The following is a 19,118-nucleotide window of genomic DNA, read 5'->3' on the forward strand; positions in this document are numbered from 1 at the left end:
TGCTCTACTGCCTCTTTTGTATTGGGCATGTTGGTAGTTTCTGGTGGTCTTATTTCAGAGTGTCTTTTTGCATTACTTTTTGGTAGATAGCAACATGAAATTTAATTTTTAGATGTCCTGCGTGCTGTGAATTTTCCCTTTCTCTCTCTCAAAAGAAGTTCTGCATATCTGAAAATTAGGAAAAATAAATCTGTGGGATTTTCAAATCCATAGCAAAATGCAGCTTAAAGCATGATACTGGAGTGCTTCCAGAGTAAAGTTCTGTCTGCCCCTTGCATTTCCAATGTGGGCATGTATTAGGGCAAATACATCTTTTGTGGCAGATTCCATGTCACAATTTCTACTTCTCCAGGCTTCAATCAAATTTCAGAAAATAAAGTTTTACTGAGTTGCTGTTCCTTATAGATCTGATGACAATCTACAATGACAAGACACTGAGAAAAGTGTTGAAAGGCTTTTTGCCCAGGAATCCCCAAAACTGTGATGAGAGCTGCTAACCTACCAAAAGGCAACCTGAAAAGCTCCTGGGACAAGATACAAACCCCACGATGGTGTTGACTCACCAGTACTTTTATTTTGCAGCCCATCAGTTTCAGAGTATTTGCAACACAGGCTAACTGCTCAGTGACAGATTAGGGTAAAAGGGGCAGAAGACTTAGGATGCCTGAAGGGGTAGACCATTGTCCTTCTTTGTTTAATCACACAATATTCTGAGTTGGAAGGGGCCCACAAGGATCATCAAATCCAACTCTTAAGTGAATGGCCTATACAAGGTCAAACCCACAATTCTGGTGTTATTAGCACCATGCTCTAACCAAATAAGCCAATCTCAGGGTCAGTCAAATGTCCCAGCCACAGTTTCCAGTCCTTTACATTTTTTTCTTTGCATAGAGCACCTCCAGATTCTTCTAAAGCTAGAGAAAAGCAGATCCTGTCTGCTCTTTCACACTCTACATTCCCCTTTATGGACGCAAAAAAGAAATTCCCTTACCCTCCTTGAACCATAATGTCAGATTTCCTTCAACTTCTTTCTTATTCCTACACTTACTGTTCTCCTATTGACTTAGACTCTTTTAATTGCAAGGTTTAGCCTTCTCTAACTTCAAAGAAAACCCCATGACCTTTGTCACAAATATGCAAATAGAATAATTCCCCTTAGTTTCTTCTTCAAATCTTGCCTCATCTCTCTTCCATCTCTTAGGCAATTTCTCTGTTCCCTCTCTCTGGTCACTCTGCTCCAATTCCAGCCTAAGTCTTCCTTTCTGATCTCTGCTTTGCACCTGATACAGCACAAAAACTGTCAACCATGAAGCCTGTGCTCATCTCTTTCCAGGCAGAGCTCAGAACCGATGCTTCATCCTCATCAACCTTGTCCAATCAGATCTTTTACTTTGCAAGTCTCTAGTTTTTCCTCATTTTCTGTGTTTTGCTCTTTGTTTCTAGATAGCACTGCCTAACACACACTGAAGAATTAATTCTGTGTTGGAAGTTCACCTCTGCTGTGGAGCTGATTCCTTCTGGACAGACTGGAACCTTAGCTTGTTTCTGACACCTTTCCATGGATCGCTAGCCTTCGTTTCAAGTTATGGTTAAAACAATATCTGTTCCATTAAGATGTCCCTGTTATCTCTCCTCTTACTGTAGACCATATTTTTTCTACCTTACCTGTTAGGGATGTGCCTAGGGAGGGAGCCCTGCTCCCCATTCTTATTTTCTCTCCAGTTTCAGTTCTGGACATTGTGATCCATTTCCTTGAATTATCCCCAGTGCTGTGGCCTCGTCTTTATGAGAACATGGTTCTGCCATGCACCATGGTGGGAATGGCAGAGAGAGAATCATTTCTTGGTATGACTGTCCTGTTCTGAATGAAGTGTATATGTGGTGTTAAATCAAATATGCTTGGTACAATACTAGACAGATAGGATTAAACTAATATGAGATTATTTCAGACCTCCTTGACATTTCCTCCACCTTTTTCTCCTTCCTGGGATTACCTCCAAGATATTTTGTCTTCTATGCATAACAACTGTGTCTTAGGATCAGGCTAGAGTATCCTATATAATTGCTTTTCTGCAAGCTCGTAAGTTGACAAAAGCTCATCCAGTTGGTACTATATGTGAGTTGTGGTGTTGTGGGCTTGTATTCAATGCTCTGGACTTGTATTAATTACGTTATATAAAACTAACTGTTGACAAAGGGGAACACTAGTGCATTGACACAAAACTCAACTCCCAGCTTTACAGGAATTGGTATAATAATGATGTTAGGAAGAGAACTAATTTTGTACAAAGCATCTGCCAGAGGTAGCTTCACTCAGTGAAAGCTCCCCTTGAGCTTTGGTGTGGCTGCTGCTGTTATGTAGAGCTATTTATAGATCATTTCCAGTATTCAAAGGGTAAAGACATTAACTAATCTTCACAGGTCCATGTGCAGGAGGTGTGTTTCTAACTCTGGCTTCTTAATGACGGAACTGAGTCAGAGAGTTGAGGTGTTTTGGCAAAGGCTTTTCTGTATTAAATGAGAAACAAAGCCAGTATTAGAACTCTACAGCCTGTGTCTTCTAATTAGAGGAAAAAAGGTGCCTGTTCACAATGAAGTTGAAGTATGTCAGTGCTTGCCCCCACCCCAGACTGGAATGCAAATTAGACCTTTAATAGAGGAAGACAGTCACACTAAAAACTATTGCAGACCGTGCTGGTTTAGCAATAGGGGATGCTTCATTTTCACATCCTAAGTTGAAAAACCCCTGCATTTATCAATACAAAAAACTAGTCTTATATTGCAGTCTGTAGGACTGATCCAAAATGTGTGAATCTGTTTTTCAGTCCTCTGTAGACTGTAAGAAGCTGAAGGCTGGGTATTCAGATCATACTTTCCTTTCAAATTTACTGTAAATGCTAAGATTTTGCCTGTGGTATAAAACTGCAAGGTGGTAATTGTCTGTGTGTAAGCTTTGTATTGGCATTTGGGTTTTGATGGGTCATGGTCATACTTTTATCAACTCATTTATAATTCAAAGTTTATGCCTTTTTTTTTTTTAATAGCTTTACAGCATTATATAGCAAACAAATATACAGTGACAGTTTTTATTTTGCATTATTTTGCAAAGCTGCTGTTGAATCCAGAGGGATATTTCATCTGAGAAAACATGGTAAAAAGTCCAGTCATTCAAACAGTCATTTAAAGCATGTAATCCTTTAAAGGTATTTTGTTTAATGAAATATGTGATTTGCAGTGAAGAGAGAATATTCTGTCCTGAACTAGGTGAATTAAGGAAAGTCCAGCTCCCCTATGCAGAGGCTATCATTCACAGGCAACCATACAGTATTAGGCTGTGCTAGTTTACTGCAAGATTGGATGAGAATTCAGTAATTTGATGCCTTCTCAAAAACATAAATGTGGAGATGGTGTGTAATGTTTGTTATTCTAGGCCTTGGCCGTTAAAATAATAATTTGACATTTCAGATTTGGCTCTTAGAAGTTCATTTTAAAATTCATGGAATAGGTAACTCGGAAATAACCAGATATGTTGGTTAAGTCCAGGAACCCAGGCTCAGGAAATCTGGGAGCCCCCAGCTCCTCAGGCTGCCCTGCAACAGAATTTTCATCCAGGCACCCTGCACTGGGGTGTTTTGCTCTAAGAAGTGTTCAGGATTACACTGACCTCTGCTGTCAGTGACCTTTGAGGATCCGTGAGTAAAGCTGCTGGATACAGACCAACAGGTGGTATTGATAAGATGTGTGAGGCCTGTAATAACCAGGATTGTTTTTAATAGCACCTACAAACCATCTTGACTGCCTGAGCAAGTCTCCTTTTCTAATGGACAAACACTTTGCACTGTACAAGCTACTACTTACAGATAACTTTCCAAAATCTTGTAGCGAGGGAATCAGTCTCTCTGTTCCTTGTAGATCCCAGTGCACTAAGGCTGAGTACAAGTACTGTATAGAGCAGTGTAATGACCCCTTAAAAAAATCATCCAAAGTCCAGTACAGCTTTAGTGGCCCCAACTTAGAGTTTTCACTGTAGACTACCTAGTTTCTGTGTTTGTCACTTAAAACTAGTCTCACTGGGTCTTAGTTTTTCATACTAAAGTATCTCCAAATGCTTCATTTCATGAACTTGTACAATCAATGTTGATCAAAGAACACGCTAAAAAGCAAACTGACTGAACTTTGTATTTTGGCAAGCCCTCCTCAGGCTGATACCCAAGCTGCCTGCCATTCTAGCTGTGGTCACGCTAATGTCCACAGATGACCTGGAAAGAAGAGAAGGGTAGTCATTGACATCCAAACCAGTAATGACTGAATTTCGACACTTCCCTAGAAATACAGGTGAAGAGAATGACCAGGCTACCCTGCTCAAAAAGTCTCTTTTGCTTTTTCACCCCTCCTTCACAAGAAGAGTAATCAGGATAGCTTGGAGTGACAGTCCTTAGGTCACTGAATACATATGGGTATTTTGCAGAGAAGTTTTCATAGTGGCAGTAGTGTGTGTTAAGTTTATTGTAATTTAATTTCAAAGGAGATACTTGAGTTGATCCACTCTGTGTTATTTTTACTGAAAAATATATCTGCATTGATCATATAAAGAAAGCTAGACCAATAAACACTCTGCCAAACAATCCCTCCCCCCAACTAAAACAGAGAAGAAATTTTTTAGCTTGGCAGTAATTTTCTATAAGTATTTTATATTCTGTTCACATTGGGACAGCAGCAGGATACAGCATTATTTCTCAACAACTATCATGCTGCAAACTACTGAGGATCTACTCCACTTCTTGTGGCATTCCTCCCAGAATCTCCTGTGACACTTATCCAGGACCAATGGCACTAATGCCATAAGAATTTTGATGAAAAAACATGAACTCATAGCTCTGTTTAGTCTTTATACACCAGTACATGAAAAAATGTCATTCCTATCACTTGTATAACCGTAAACGAAGTCATCAGATTAATCCTCCTATGTTACTTTAAGATGTAACTGTACTTTCAAAAGATGGTTTTAAATCTATAGACAAGTAGCAGAAGTAATACTGTATTTCTGAAGAATGCTTGCTTAAAAGAATCTTCTTGCTGGCCTCCTCCGTGTTGAGAGAACGTACCTGTAGCACAATGCAAGACTGCAGAAATGCAGAGCATCTCTGACAAACCTAGTACTCTTTATAGTGTCTGATGTTGAGTTTCAGTTGTATTTTCGAAATGTAAGACGTATTTTCTTTTCAGTGGGGACTTGGTTAATAAATTTTGAACTTAACAAATGAAAACAGAGAGAATAGAATTATTTTGGCACATGGAAGGAAATAAAGTGTAAACTGCATTTCAATTAATTTCACTTTATGTTACTCAAATATAATTAGGATTTGTTTGGGTTTTTTTTCCAGAAACTGTCCTATATAAAGGAAGCAATGGGCAGGTGAGTGTCTGTATTCTCCTTGCATTTTATTGTCTCTGGAGATAACAATTGGAGTTGTGACATTTTGTAACCTCTTTTCTTTTCATTGCCAGCTCCTGCACTGATTGGGCATGTGGGTAAGTAATTTTCCCTTTTTAAAGGCTCCTGATAGGTTGTTTCTCTGTTTTTTGCTGCTGCTGGAGTTAGTTTGTGCACTGAAGATGAGTAAAATTCACCGTTGTGCTAAAGGGCATGTAGAAAAGTACAGTGGAGAAATCTGATAGTTCTTGCACGTCACCTCATCCTGGCATGCTTGGCACGCTCAAAATATCTCAGCCAATCTGGGGCTTGTACGTCTGCTTAAGTGTGTCATCACCTTGTTGGCCATCAGGCTGTCAGGCTATTTACCTGAAGAGCTTTAGAGGGGGAGATCTATTTTGGGAAAAGGATGTGTCCGCAGTTACTTCTGTTAGTGTTCTGGTTATCCTGCAAACCTTTCCCAAAGGCTTTCAGGTAGTTCTAGTAGTTGTTGCAAAAAAACCCAAACACAACAAACAAACAAACAAAAGTTTTTAAATGCTCTTTAAAAAAAAAAAAAACAAAACCAAAAACAAACTTCTGAGAGATGTGCTCTGAAAACAGTTACAAGGGAATTGGCTGCTTGGACTCCTCACAGTTTTAACAAGGCAATAAACCTGAAAACTAACCTGATTTGTGGCTTCTTTGTACCAAAGAAACCTGAGCTTGACCTGTTATTTTCATGTCTTTTCTAATTGAACAGAAAACCAGTGCAAATTATTATTGCTTCTTTCCTACTCAGAACTTAATCTAAGCTGTTATTTTTAGGAAAATTTAAATCCAAACAACCTGGTGCTGAACTCATCTGAAAAACTGGCATGTTCGATTCCTTGCTTTACAGGCTACATAAAGCTATGATGAGTAATTAATTTACTGGAAAGAGTAATCACTTAACAGAATTTTAAAACAACCCTCAGCTTCCCAAATTAGGTATCCTCATAATGATTTCATAACAACACTGTATATTAAAATTATTAACATGAGACAATAAGAAGAAATGTGATTCCTAAAAGGTTGGTTTCTCTCTGTTCTGTGGAGCTGAATGCTCCTTTGACAAGAGCACTCCCCAAAGCTTCCAGGTCAGCAGGGTAGCATACATCTGTTCTGAAGAAGTGTGAGTTTGAAAACCTACTGCATCCATCTGTGTGATCATTCAGAAAATCTCGTAAATGTAGAGATATACAAGAGGAATTGGAGTCACTGCATGTACTGGGCTAAACAACAGAACAGTGCAAAAAGCCCAGCATTTTCAAGGTGGATCAGAGTGATTGATGTTGTACAAAAGCCATCTTACCAAGTGTTTTTTGGCAGGCATTAAAGGGGCTTCAGTAGACAATTCTCAGACTTTTCCAGCTCAATTCACTGTGGGACTGTATTACATCTTTCTCATAAATACACTGCTTTTATCCCAGTATATATTGCTTCAGACTGTTTATGGCTTTAGGATGGGATCTTTATAATCACCATCACTTTAGACTTTGGTTTGAATATATCTTTTCCTCTAGAAGTTGTTGTTTGTCTTGTGCTTGGAAACTGTAGTGGTTTATAGCATAAAGAGCGTGATACAGGACTGAAGCAGTGACAGAAACAGGTAGATTTGCCCTGGGTGATGAAGCATCAGAAAGAAGTTAATATAAATTATTTTGGTAATATTAAAGAATTCAAACTTATTCTCAGAACATTCTGGACATCTTAGAGCATTTGTGGTTTAAGATATGAAGTTTGTAAGCCAGAGCTGTATAAAAAACAAAGCTGTAGTTGTCATGGGTAGACATCTCCTCTAACTTCAGGTGTCTTCCATCAAGAGCAGTAAGTGAGCCACCTCAGCACTGCCAACAGCCAATGTTATTATTTCATGCAAAGTTAACCTCCAACTACACATCAGAATAAAAGGAAGACCTTTTAAAAATGTTCTGTAAGAAGTCAGAGTAAGTACCCAACCCAGAATCACCATCAGCAGTGTGGGAAATCCAGTGCCAAGTCCCTCCCGCACAGGAGGAGAGGTGAGTGCAGTTCTACCATTTCCTGGGCATTGCTGTCCTCGCCTGCTGGCACACACATGCAGAGAGACGCTTGTCCAGTGTGCAGGGCAATGCTGGGGTTTGAATGTGGCTGACTTGCCACCCAGCTGTGTCATCTGTGTCAGAAGGGGCATCTGTTCTGGCCTCAGAAGGGATCTCAAGGGATGGTAGGGCTTTCCTAAATATCTAGATATCCAGGGTATGATACATATCTAGATATCCAGATGAGATGTTCAGGTGAGGTACATCCATTGCCAGGGAGGAACAGGTTATTCCAGGTGATGTCTAGCAGGAGTCTTTGCCTTGTCCTCTGGTGAGCTCCAGTCTCTCTTCAGTCACTTCACTTTGGAAGCCTGGCACCAGGCAGATTTTTTAGTCTGTTTTCCCATTGATAAGAGCAGGAAATTTTGCAGTAGAGGTTCATGTTCCAGAGCATAGCCCCCAAAAAGAAACTAAGAGAGTATTATCTTTTTATGAGACTTGAGCAATCTACTTTTTACCTGTAAAATCTTCTTTCTTTGAAACAATTTCCTAATTTAGGGCTTATCTGGAATGGAAGACAGGCCCTTGATATCTGCTGATCATTTTAACTGTACTACTAGGTCAAATCAAAACTGCACTGAAAGCTATAAACAGCTATAGAATTGAAGCCCCGACTTAAAATTATTTGATACAACTCATACAATCCTACCTAAATGTCAACACTGTGTCTCTAGCTGGAAAAAGCTGATTTCAGCTAGTTCAATGCTAGGATAGTTTTAATGTAACCTGCAGAAAGGTGTCTTGTACTCTTGTAATAAAACTCCCAGAATAACTCTCAATCCGGCATTACTGACAATTACGTAACAGCAGATGAAATTTGTTCCCATAAGGTTAGTGCACTTGTTCACACAGGTTAAATGCTCAGGTACCCCGGCCTGTTAAGGAACTGAAGGATTCACTGAGTACCACTGAGGAGAAAACCTCAAAAGGAAAGTAACATAATGGGACACAATCCATATGTGTACACAGCAGCCCAGTGGACATGGTGAAGGTTTAGTCCCAGTTGGAAGTGTGGAAGCACTACATCAGCTAAAGACTTTTAATGTTTGCTTTATTCAGTAGGCCATTGGGACTTTGCATAATGAAATTCTGTCTCTTAATGTTGGAGTGTGTATCATGACAACAGGGCAGTCCTTTTGTCTAATTCCTGGGGGTTCAAAAACCAGATGTTGAGGACCAACCAAAGGCAACGGAGTAGCACAGAATTGTTGCAGTAGAAAACTAGAGCTTTTGTGTCATAGCCTTGCTTGATTTCTGCAAACACAATAACATACTGAGGAAAAGATCAAGAGTATAATAGGATAGTTGAAAAGGATTAATATAATGCACTGCTTTTTCACTTCTTCAGAAGCAGCTCTTGATGTCAAATTAAATAAATAGGGGCATGTGTCCTTTCTGATGGTACTTGCTGATTCTGAGCTCACTGAAATTAGTCTTAGGAAATCATGTTGAGTCTTCCTTTGTTCTGTTCATGTTCTCTGCCTTGAAATAAAGTGGCAGATTTAGGATCCCTATTTCATCAGTGGTGGCAGCAAAGGTGGTTGATGTATCAACTCAGATTTTTTCCTGTTTATCTAAACGTGCTTTATGAAAGAAAAAGAGTTTGTCTTCTGTGCTGGGGTCATTTCATCAGTTCAGCAGTTCTGCCTGCAGTGAAGTAGGAATGTACCTCTTTACTGTTTGCATGTGGACTTGGCAATGATATTGCTCGTTTCAGAAAGTTTTTATTATCTGCACAGCTTTACCACTTGTGAAGAGTTCCACACTGCTCCTTTTCCGTTGTCTATTTTCTTTTGTGCTCCTCACTGTCTGTTAGCAAATATGAAAGGTTTGTCCTGCTTTAATTAAAACAAAAATAGATCGAAATTCAAGAACTACCTAAATGAAAACTAAGACAAATGCTTGTACAATCTGAAAGGAGAAGAATCTGAATACAAGGCTCAGTCTTGTATTCTGAACTTGAATAAAAATACTTCTTAAATTGCATACTTAGTTCAAGGCTGTGTGATTAAAATATTTAAAAATAAGAAAATCAAACAGTAAAATGGTTTTCCCTTCTTTGTGCAATATGAACGTTGAAGTAATATTGTTCAAGAAAAATAAATTCTTGACATAGTAAACTAGACTTTAGAACATTCAAATTGATAAACAATGTTATAAATAATTGATAAACTGATGGATGTCCAGAACATGTAGTACAAATCTGAAGATGTGCAGTCACAAAGTTAAACTTTGAGGAGAAATGTAGAGAAAAATCTAATACCTCGTCTAGAATTTCATGGGGAACTGTGAAATGATATCACTGGTGCCCCATTTGACAAGTTCAGAGTGTTGTTTCTCCTCAATAACACAGTATGGCTGCACATAAAGAGCCTGTTCAGGCTCTGCAGTTGTCTTTGAGTCAATGAAACTCTGTATATGCTGGAATATGTGTGTGTGGACTCTGTAAATGTGGACTGGAACATATCAAGTTCTCTCCTGACATGACTGATGTCACATAGAATTGCATACCATGGGGTTTGAAAAAAGGGGAATGTAGGCAGTCTTTGTGAACTGTGTTTGCTGTATTGAAATGTAGAGGCTGTCCATAAGCACTGTTTGCTTCAGATCAGCTTCTGAGGCCCGTATGGATCTTGTCTTATGCCAGCCTAGATCCTGGTGTCTAACAGAGCTGTGTGATCTGAAACTGGCTGTTTCTCTCGAGGAAACACAAGTGCAGTGTCGTTCGTTCTGGTGCTTAGACAATCTGCTTGTGTGTATTCCATCCTGCCTCTCCATACATATGTGTGTATTTTTATATTTTGCTTACTGCTCAGCCAAGATGATCCAGGGCATCACTTATGCAGGTAGGACAATAGAAATTACATTTCATGTGTCTGTGTCTCAAATTCAAAATAAACTCTTGCTAGAATACAGTCCCTCCACCTGGAGTGGCTTGGTTGTGTAGGTAGAGTTAAAAATAAAGTGCAGGCCCTGGATGAATCCTGGGGCAAACAAACAAAAAAAAATCCCTTATATTTTAAGTGATGTAACTGAAGGGGAATTTGAATCTGTGTTTATCTTAAAAAGTGGTGTGTTCAAACAAATCAGCATATGCGTTGCCATGTACATTTTGAGTGATTTCCTTAGACATGCCTGATACTATTGCTACTTTTTAGGAAACCAATAAAGTGGGCATTTTAAAAATTAATATATTAAGGGGAAGTAGGAGTCTAAAAGAAATGCATGCAAAAAGAAAGCAAACTTCACCATTCTGGTTAAGCCAGGTAAAAAACAACACTGTACATAAAGTGAGGTTGATTATAGCACAGTTTCTTAAAACAATATTTTTGTCTTCCTGAGAAAAAGTAATAGGTGATAATTTGACCAAATTTGATACTTGACTGGTCTTTTTTGATTAGATTGATTACGGTTTTACGAGGTGGTGTTTAAGCCCTTGGCTTTTAATTTCCAGCCACTTGTGCGCTGGTATTTTTTCAGAAAATTGTGTAGCTCTTGAGGACTTGTATTTAAAAGTCCCTCAGTGCCAGTAAGCACATATTACCTGGCCTTGACAAAGAGCATGGTCTGTTGCTGCTTAAGTAGATGGGTTTACTTAAGGGACAGCCTTAAGTCTCACCTTGACAGTGGCCTTAGTCTCACCTTGATTTTCACCACTGTTATGGTTGCCCTATGACCTGGTTTGGTCTGTGGTTGTCGCCATATGGCTAACCCGGTGCTTAAGGTGACATTAGTGTTGGAGAGCTGCCATTTACTGGAGTCTGTGACAGAGAGAGTCCTCTGGGACCTTTGAAACTTGGAGAACTTTATTTTTATACTAGTCTATAACTAGTAATCTGATCTAGAAGTAGTACTCTAGAAAGCTAATTTTAGGCTTTTCCATTTGCAAACTCCTCCTCCTTTGAAAGTGTGATTTATGCCATAGCAACAGGTAAAGCATCACCAGCCAGTCGAGAGAGGTGATTGTCCTGCTCTGCTCTGCACTGGGGCGGCCTCACCTTGAATATTGTGTGGAGTTTTGGGCACTGCAATATAAGAAAGATATTAAGCCATTAGAGAGTATCCAAAGGAGGGCAATGAAGATGGTGAAGGGCCTTGAGGGGAAGCCGTATGAGGAGTGGCTGAGGTCACTTGGTCTGTTCAGCCTGGCAGAGACTGAGGTGAGACCTCACTGCAGTTTTCAACATCCTCACAAGGGGAAGTTGAGAAGCAAGGACTGATCTCTCATCTGTGGTGACCAGTGATAGGACACATGGGAAGGGCTTGAGGCTGTTTCAGGAGGTTTAGGATAGGTATTAGAAAAAAGTTTTTCACCCAGAGGGTAAGTAGGCAATGGAACAGGCTCCACAGGGAAGTGATCACAGCACCAAGACTGACAGAGTTCAAGAAGCGTTTGGACAGTGCTCTGAGGCACATGGGGTGATTCTTGGGGATGGTCCTGTGCACGGCTAAGAGCTGGACTTGACGATCCTTTTGGGTCCCTTCCAACTCAGAATATTTTGTGATTTATGTCTGTTTTTTCTTGTCTTCTTTGAGGATTTTTTCCTTTAAAAACTCAAGTTACTTAGTTTAAATTTACCTTGTGGGTACATTGGCTTCCACAACTGTACTGGGTGCAGATGCCCAGGTGTTGTCAGTGGGGGCTCCCTGTGAGGAGAGAATGGGGCTGCCCCAAGTTGGTTCCAGCCAGCTTTGATGGGCCCACCACAGGGCACAGCTGAGCCCTACACTCATGGCAGTGGTGCCTCAGGGAAAGCCTGTGTGAGAAAGGGCAAGAACATGGCACAGGGAGAGGAGTAGGGAACAAAAAGAATGAGAAATTGTGGCATAGGGAATGCCAAGGTCAAAGGCACCCTGCCATGGCAAAGCAAGTATTTCCTGAAGCCAAGGGAGGACTCAGACTGGAGCAGGTATTTCCTGAAGGAGCTGCTGTCCCTGCAGAACATGTACTGGGTAGAGGAGTCAGAAGTGAAGTTGAGCCTGGGTGGAGGATAAGTGGTTTTCTAATGTCTGTCAGTTTCTCACTATCCAAACATACTTATATATGCAATAAATCAATTTTCCCCAAGCTGAGTCTAATTTGCCTGTGGAGGTAATTGGTAAGTGACCTTCCTGTCTTTACCTTGACCCAGAAACTTTTCACCTTATTTTCTCACCTGTATTGTAGAGAGGCTGGGTGGGTGTTTGGGCCTTAACCAAGGCTAACCCACCACAGAACTGAGTGCTCAGTTGGTCAGATAGTCATTTTTGTCCATTTGAGATGCCCTGAGTCGCAGCACATGTGCAGAAGGCGGCCAGGGATGATGTGGGAACTGTGGGTGGCCGGTGCCTTGTGGGGCAGTAGCTGGAGGTCAGGAGTGCCTGGAGGCTCCTCAAACTATACTGGGCACCAACCCATGGGCAGCTGGATTGAGTCCCATGAGTCTCAGGTTGAGACCAGAGCTTACCACAGTAAATCACATTTCTCACTTTCCCCTTCTAAAGGAAAGGGGGCTGACACAAGACTCAGCTAATTTTTATATATAGGTTTGAACTGAATAGAACACTGCAAATCCTGTAACAGTTTTTACTGTGCATTGCTTTGCTTTTGAGTTTTTATTCTGACCGTTGTTACACTAATCAGTTTCTAAGAAATAAAATATTAGGCTCACTTCTGCTGAAAAGGAGAATAATACTTGCTTCTGAACATTAAATATGATGCACTAAGATGCTTTTTTTTACTGATGCTGTAATTTGGTGAGACTGTAATTTAATTCCTATTGAAATTGGTAAGAGAAATGCATCCTGGAGTGGAGTGAACCTAATTGGAAAATATTTCATCAGACTGTTTTATTACAGTTCTAAGATGATTAACAAATAAAGAAACTAAATCAATCTAAAATATAGCAAGCATTCTTCAGAAAATATCCTTAAGAGAGGTGATCTTGTCTAAGTTATACTTGCTATTAAAATTTTCCAATCTTGGAAATGATTCTAAGATTTACTGAGGTTGTCAAAGAACTGATAGAGAGTTCTCATGCTGTGCTGGCTGAAAACAGGTACCAGTGTCCACGAGATGGAAGCAGACACAAATAGCTGTACATTTCAGAGCTTGCATATTGCTCATCAACTTTAGCTGTTTAAGAAAACACATGAAGGTACTTGTTAAGCATTTTTTTCTTTGTCTGGCGATTATTTTATTTTTTGCTGATGTAATGGAGATCTCACCCTGTCAGTTTAAGATACCCTGACCTGTATTTTTATATAGTTAATCATTTTGTGCAGGACTAGGCTGTGCCTCCTGGGAAAGGATGGGTGAAAAGATTCTTGACTTAAATAGAAAATTCATCAGGTTTGACTTCGGGTCTGTTTATTGGCAAGTCTTACGTGTCTGTGAGAGGTAGGGGGAGAAAATGTTTCAGACATTTAACTCAGTGAAACTATCGTGTCTTTGGTCATATGCTGGGGCCCTGGTATCAGTAGTATGTAACTTTGGATCTGGTTGTCTGGCTGGTGCTGGAAGCCTTTGTTTTTTTGAAGTGATAAAAGAGACTGATTATGCATCTTAAAGGAGACAAAATATCCATCAAGTCTGAGTGGAGTTTTGCTTGAGGACAGAGTGAAAGACCAGTAATATCATATGTGAATCAAAAATCAAACCTGGCAAGGCTTGGAACCATGGCCAATGTTGCATGTATTAGAGTGAAGACTTGCTGCAATGCTTATTTTATGGCACAGGCATGACCACCAATAAGAAAGGAGTTCCTTTAGAAATGAGAGAAACATCTCAGTACAATGAACTTCAATGATTTTCTGAAGTTCAGTTTCTCTCCAGCACTTAAACTTCCAATCTTACAGCTTGGGCTGTATATATTAACAGTATGACAAACCTGAAATATAATTTTGCCTTCATTCAGGAAAGACTTGTTTCTGTCAGAGCATGTTTCCTACTCTTGGAAACTTGACAGTTGCTCAGGGCTTAAAGAATTGGCTCCAAGGAGCCTGGGTTTACTGTAAGAGCCATGTCAAAGCTGTTAGTTTTTCTTCAGGCTGGCAGTCTTCCTCTGATTTTTACCTGAAATGTTTTTCACATTTGGCCTCGAGTTGTTTTATGTGTGTGTGTGAATCCAATAATTGGATTTGGAAGCTGATGCCTTTTGAAGATTTCCAAATTAGCAGAATAAAATTAATGATAAAAATAACCCATCTTCTTGCAGTGATTTCAATAGAGTTATGGTGTTTGTATTTTAAAAACTGAGCATTTTATAGAATAATACCTGTTATCCTTGTGGTTTATTTCTGGTCTTCACATTTGCCTTCTTTACAAAACTGCTAGAAGGCAAAATGTATTATTGGGTAGGACTACAAGTCAGTTGGAATATAAGGGTGTTAGCAACCTGGAGAGAGGCACATGGTGAGTTGTGTGTTGCAAGTGACCCAATATCTAAGTTGCAAAAGATAACTGAAATACTGCAAAACCTAATTTTTATGAAGTTATCAGCAAAGTAGTACCATGACAAATTTCTTCTGCACGTATGCTTTTTGGTGTGCCACCAGAATTACAGAAATATAAGGAACTAATGTCCAACGTGTCCAGTTTCAATTTCTGACTTTATTTTTATCTGTTAATAGTGGGACTCCAACTCCAGCTTCGGATGCTGATGTTACCACACTGAGAGGTCAGTTTTCATCTAACTCCTGTTAAGGCTGATTCTGAATTCCTAGATAATTGAGAAATTTGATGGTGTTCGGACTTCGGAGAGAGCTGTGAATTTTTACATCTGTATAATGCTGTTTGTAATTTGGAGATCATGTTATATGCTGGCATTATTTTGTTACTGTATGAATAATGAAAATCCTACTTGAGAAATTAGTTCTGTGCATTTCTTACTGCACTTAATTTCATGTTTCCAAAAATATATCTGTTTACACAGAACATTAGCATTTTATTCTGATTAGTGTATTTGGTACTTTTCCTCAGGCCCTTCAGGTGTTTCCTGTGCTGTTGCTGCCATGATGATGGGAATAGAAATCAAATTTGACTGCTGGTTTATGCTTGCTGAACTGTTTTTGGGTATCTACATGTACTTGGGTATGAAAAAAAAAACCAAACCAAACAAAATAATACTGTTCTCTTTCAAACTCAGATGCAGCTGCCAATGTTCCTCCCCCTGATGAGATCTCCATTGAGAGTCCTCCGGGTGCTACCATCGAGGAGGTAGATGGTATAGACACCACAGTGAGTGATTTTTTTCATGGGGTTCAACATTCTGTTGCCTTTCCTAAATTATGTTTTTCATGGTCATTTACATTTTTCTAGTAGTATCTGAAGGTGTGTTAGCATGGTGTGCTAATACTAAGATTTCATAAAACTAGGGCATGGAATTTCTAAAGTGTTAAAATAATTTCCTGGGTAGGTATTTTTCATTTGCAGAGGCTTTGCAGTGCCGCTTCCCCAGCAGTGGGAGAGAACAGATCAGCTGAGCTATCAGATGAGGATTTTGCTAGACTCATAGGACTAAAGAGAGGATGCCCAGTGGTTCTGAAAGCTCCAAGAAGAATGTCAAACATTATTATTCTTATGGAAACACAATATACCTTAGGTTGCTGCAGAAGTGGTACAATTGTGTAAGATGCACATAGGTGGCCTGGGCAGCCTTGAAGATTCTGATACTCTGCTCCTTCTGGTTATGTAGATGAACTTTTGTTTATCATCTTATAAGTCACCCTTACTGTGATATTTAAACAAAGCTCACAACACAAGGAATCCTATGCTCAGTACTTAAATCATCTTTGTAGAAGTGAGCTGAAAACCGCAGAGGTCCCAGGGAAGCATTTGCTGATAGGAAACAGGTCCTCTGGATTTAAATTTTAATCCCAACTCTAGAATTCAACTGCAGTATTTGTGGTCCTACGTAACTGAAAAAAATTTGCAAACCAGTGGTAGGAATCAGCTGGCTTTTGTTTTCTTATAAAAATGAAACTCTCAATGGGTTATGGAGAAGCCTACAAAGTTTCACATACTACATATAAGTAGAAGCTGATTTATAGTACTGGGTTTTGTTCCATAAGAGTATGGCCATGAAACAAAGCTGAGCCAAACTGTACACTTCTAGAGCTTTCAGGGCTGACTGATACTCTGATATTGGAATAAATACCAAATATGAAGCAGGCAGACAGCTTCAGACTCAAGTCCAGGGTCTGGCTTTATATTATGTACCAAGAACACTTGTGGTTTGGTCCCATGTACAGCATTATTCTTTTTCAAAACAGAACTGCCTCTAGTACTTCTACTGGAGCAGAGAATAGGATCATTCAGTAAATCATAAAGAAACCAGAATTAGATTGCTGCTGCTACAGTGTTTTCACTCTATACAGTTACATCACACCTCATCATTGCTCAGTGCAGCCAAAATGCATTGCAGGTTACAAGACCAAGGGTGAGCAAAGCTCATATTCTGTGCTTGTATGTTGACTTTTTTAGGTTTGGGTTGATTTAAATCAATAAATGATTTAAAATATGTGTTATTGCAAACAACCATATGACAGCAGTTCATATATGGCTGCTAAGTGTGTACCTCTCAAATGCTAACTAGCTTTAAGTAGTGCATGAGTCATTATGGTCTTTAACAAAGTTATCCAGTGAAAAAGGGATGGAGTGGGGAAGGAAGAGAATTTAGCTAAAAATTTTTAGAGGGTCCCTAAACAACATATAAGTTAGTCACTGGCAGCAGATAAACTTTCCAGAGAAAGGTTTTTCCATTTCCTGCACAATACATAACTTAGGCTGCAGTTTTGTTGAAAAGGTCTGGTTTTTAGGGTCTCTTTTTTCATTTTAAATGGGGGAAAACCAACAACTGCATATAAATAGCCAGGGACAAAACCTCTAGCAAAAGACATTTGTCTATTTGGCTAAAGTTAACTTAAGCCAGACTTCCTTTCCTTGCCCCAGAAATCTGATTTTTTTTGCTTTTTCTCACATCTTTCAGTGTACCACAAGGAATAGCTGGTTTTAAAATACTAGGGAACTAAGCAGAAAGCCTTCTTCCTGTGTAGCTCAGTCATTCAAATCAGATTTAAACTTGGCATTGCCTGCTGCCTATGGCAGCCACAATAGTTGCATGCTTCCCTGGTGCATTGCACAGCCCCTGCCACGGGGCTCCTCAGGCAGCTGTAGACCCACCAGCTGAAGGCCACTGCTTTAGCTCAGCAGAAGTCCCTGCAGGTTTCCCAGTGCCCACTGTATATCTGTGGGATACTTCACTTATTGAAGCTGAACAGCAGAGTGTTGTTCCAAACATAGAACTTGACAAAGGTAACTTGTCTTCCAGGTGGAATAGTAAGTAGGAGCCTTGTGATGAATGAGTAAATGTTGGGTAAATCGACCTAGGCTGACTGGGCTCGAGTGAGTATCCATGGCTGTGCTTTAAATTGCCTCATAAACATTCCGTGCAACTGGATTTCTGTTTGTGCCTGAGGTCAACTAGATGGACTTGCACTGCAGATGTCCATATGGAAAACAGAATTATCTGCAATACGAGAATTCTCAAGAAATATTCTTGCTTAGTGGATTGCCTCATTATTTGCTACCTCTGTCCCTGAGGCTTCACAAGCGCTCCATTGTAGTGCAAGGCAAACAGGTCTGCTGATGGCTCAAGTGAGGATGCTGAGCTTTGCACTGTGGTTTTCATGTGTCGTTAAGCATACCCGTGACCAGCCCACCAACAGTGCCCTGAGGTGTTCCTGTCCATACAGGGCTCAGGTTTTCTGCCCCACCCACCACGAGCCAGAGAAACCTTCAGATTTGCAGCAGCTGGAGAAGTTTCTGTCCCATGCAAGAAAGATATTTGGACCCAAACTTGGGAATGTAGTGTAGTGTTGACAGATGGCAGACCGTTTGTACACATACACATTTAGGGATGCTCTTTACGTGGAGTAAACCCACAATAGGTAGGAATCTGGTCTGTGGTGAGTAACAAGGATTTGTTTCTTCAAAAAAAGAAAAAACTCAAGAACAAAGGGCAAAACAAACAAAAAAGAAAGCATTAAGTCAGCTCTTGTTTTTTTCCCTTTTTCCTTCCCTTCCAGATCAATAATGAGATAAAGACGCAGGATGAGAAGCTAGTGAGACCTGTAAGTGAGCAGATGATTGAGTTCAGCATTTTGATTGCTGGTGAAAAGTACTGCGAGGAGCTGAAGGACCCAGCTACTGCAGAGCATCAACTGCTGTCTGAACGATTCATTTCTCAGGTGATTACTTTCCCTAACTTCCTTTGTCCTTTTGCTGGCTCTGCAAAGCAATAATAGCACAGAGCATCAGTGTCAGGGCTGCTTTTTTCTCATGGGCTGTGTGGAACCAGCTTAAGGGTTTTGTTGGCCTGAGGCAGGCTGGAAAATACCCACTGTGAGAATACATCATTCTGTCTGACATGCTGCCTTTTTGAAGCAGGAAAGTGCCATACATTGTGTGTAACATGCCACTTGCTGCAGACCCCAGTTTTCTTTTTGTGATTTTAATGATATATGGGGGCATAGTCTAAACAGGATCTTTCTGAGGGATTGTTCTCTCATTCTCTTTCCCCCATTTTCTGATCTCCTTAATT

At 40.0% G+C, this 19,118-nt stretch overlaps 1 protein-coding gene across 1 annotated transcript in view; it reads left to right on the plus strand.

Annotated features, from left to right (window-relative positions):
• The window catches only part of IMPG2 (interphotoreceptor matrix proteoglycan 2), a 55,344-nt gene that overhangs the window by 16,286 nt on the left and 19,940 nt on the right, over positions 1 to 19,118 (plus strand). Inside the window, exons 4-8 of the mRNA XM_050333817.1 lie at positions 5,385 to 5,416; positions 5,509 to 5,532; positions 15,148 to 15,194; positions 15,663 to 15,754; positions 18,604 to 18,765. Of these exons, the coding sequence (XP_050189774.1) occupies positions 5,385 to 5,416; positions 5,509 to 5,532; positions 15,148 to 15,194; positions 15,663 to 15,754; positions 18,604 to 18,765 (357 nt within the window). The remainder of the gene's footprint in view (positions 1 to 5,384; positions 5,417 to 5,508; positions 5,533 to 15,147; positions 15,195 to 15,662; positions 15,755 to 18,603; positions 18,766 to 19,118) is intronic.

This window comes from Myiozetetes cayanensis, unplaced genomic scaffold (assembly GCF_022539395.1).
Source record: "Myiozetetes cayanensis isolate MyiCay16 unplaced genomic scaffold, myiCay2020 scf5-8, whole genome shotgun sequence".
NCBI lineage: Eukaryota > Metazoa > Chordata > Aves > Passeriformes > Tyrannidae > Myiozetetes > Myiozetetes cayanensis.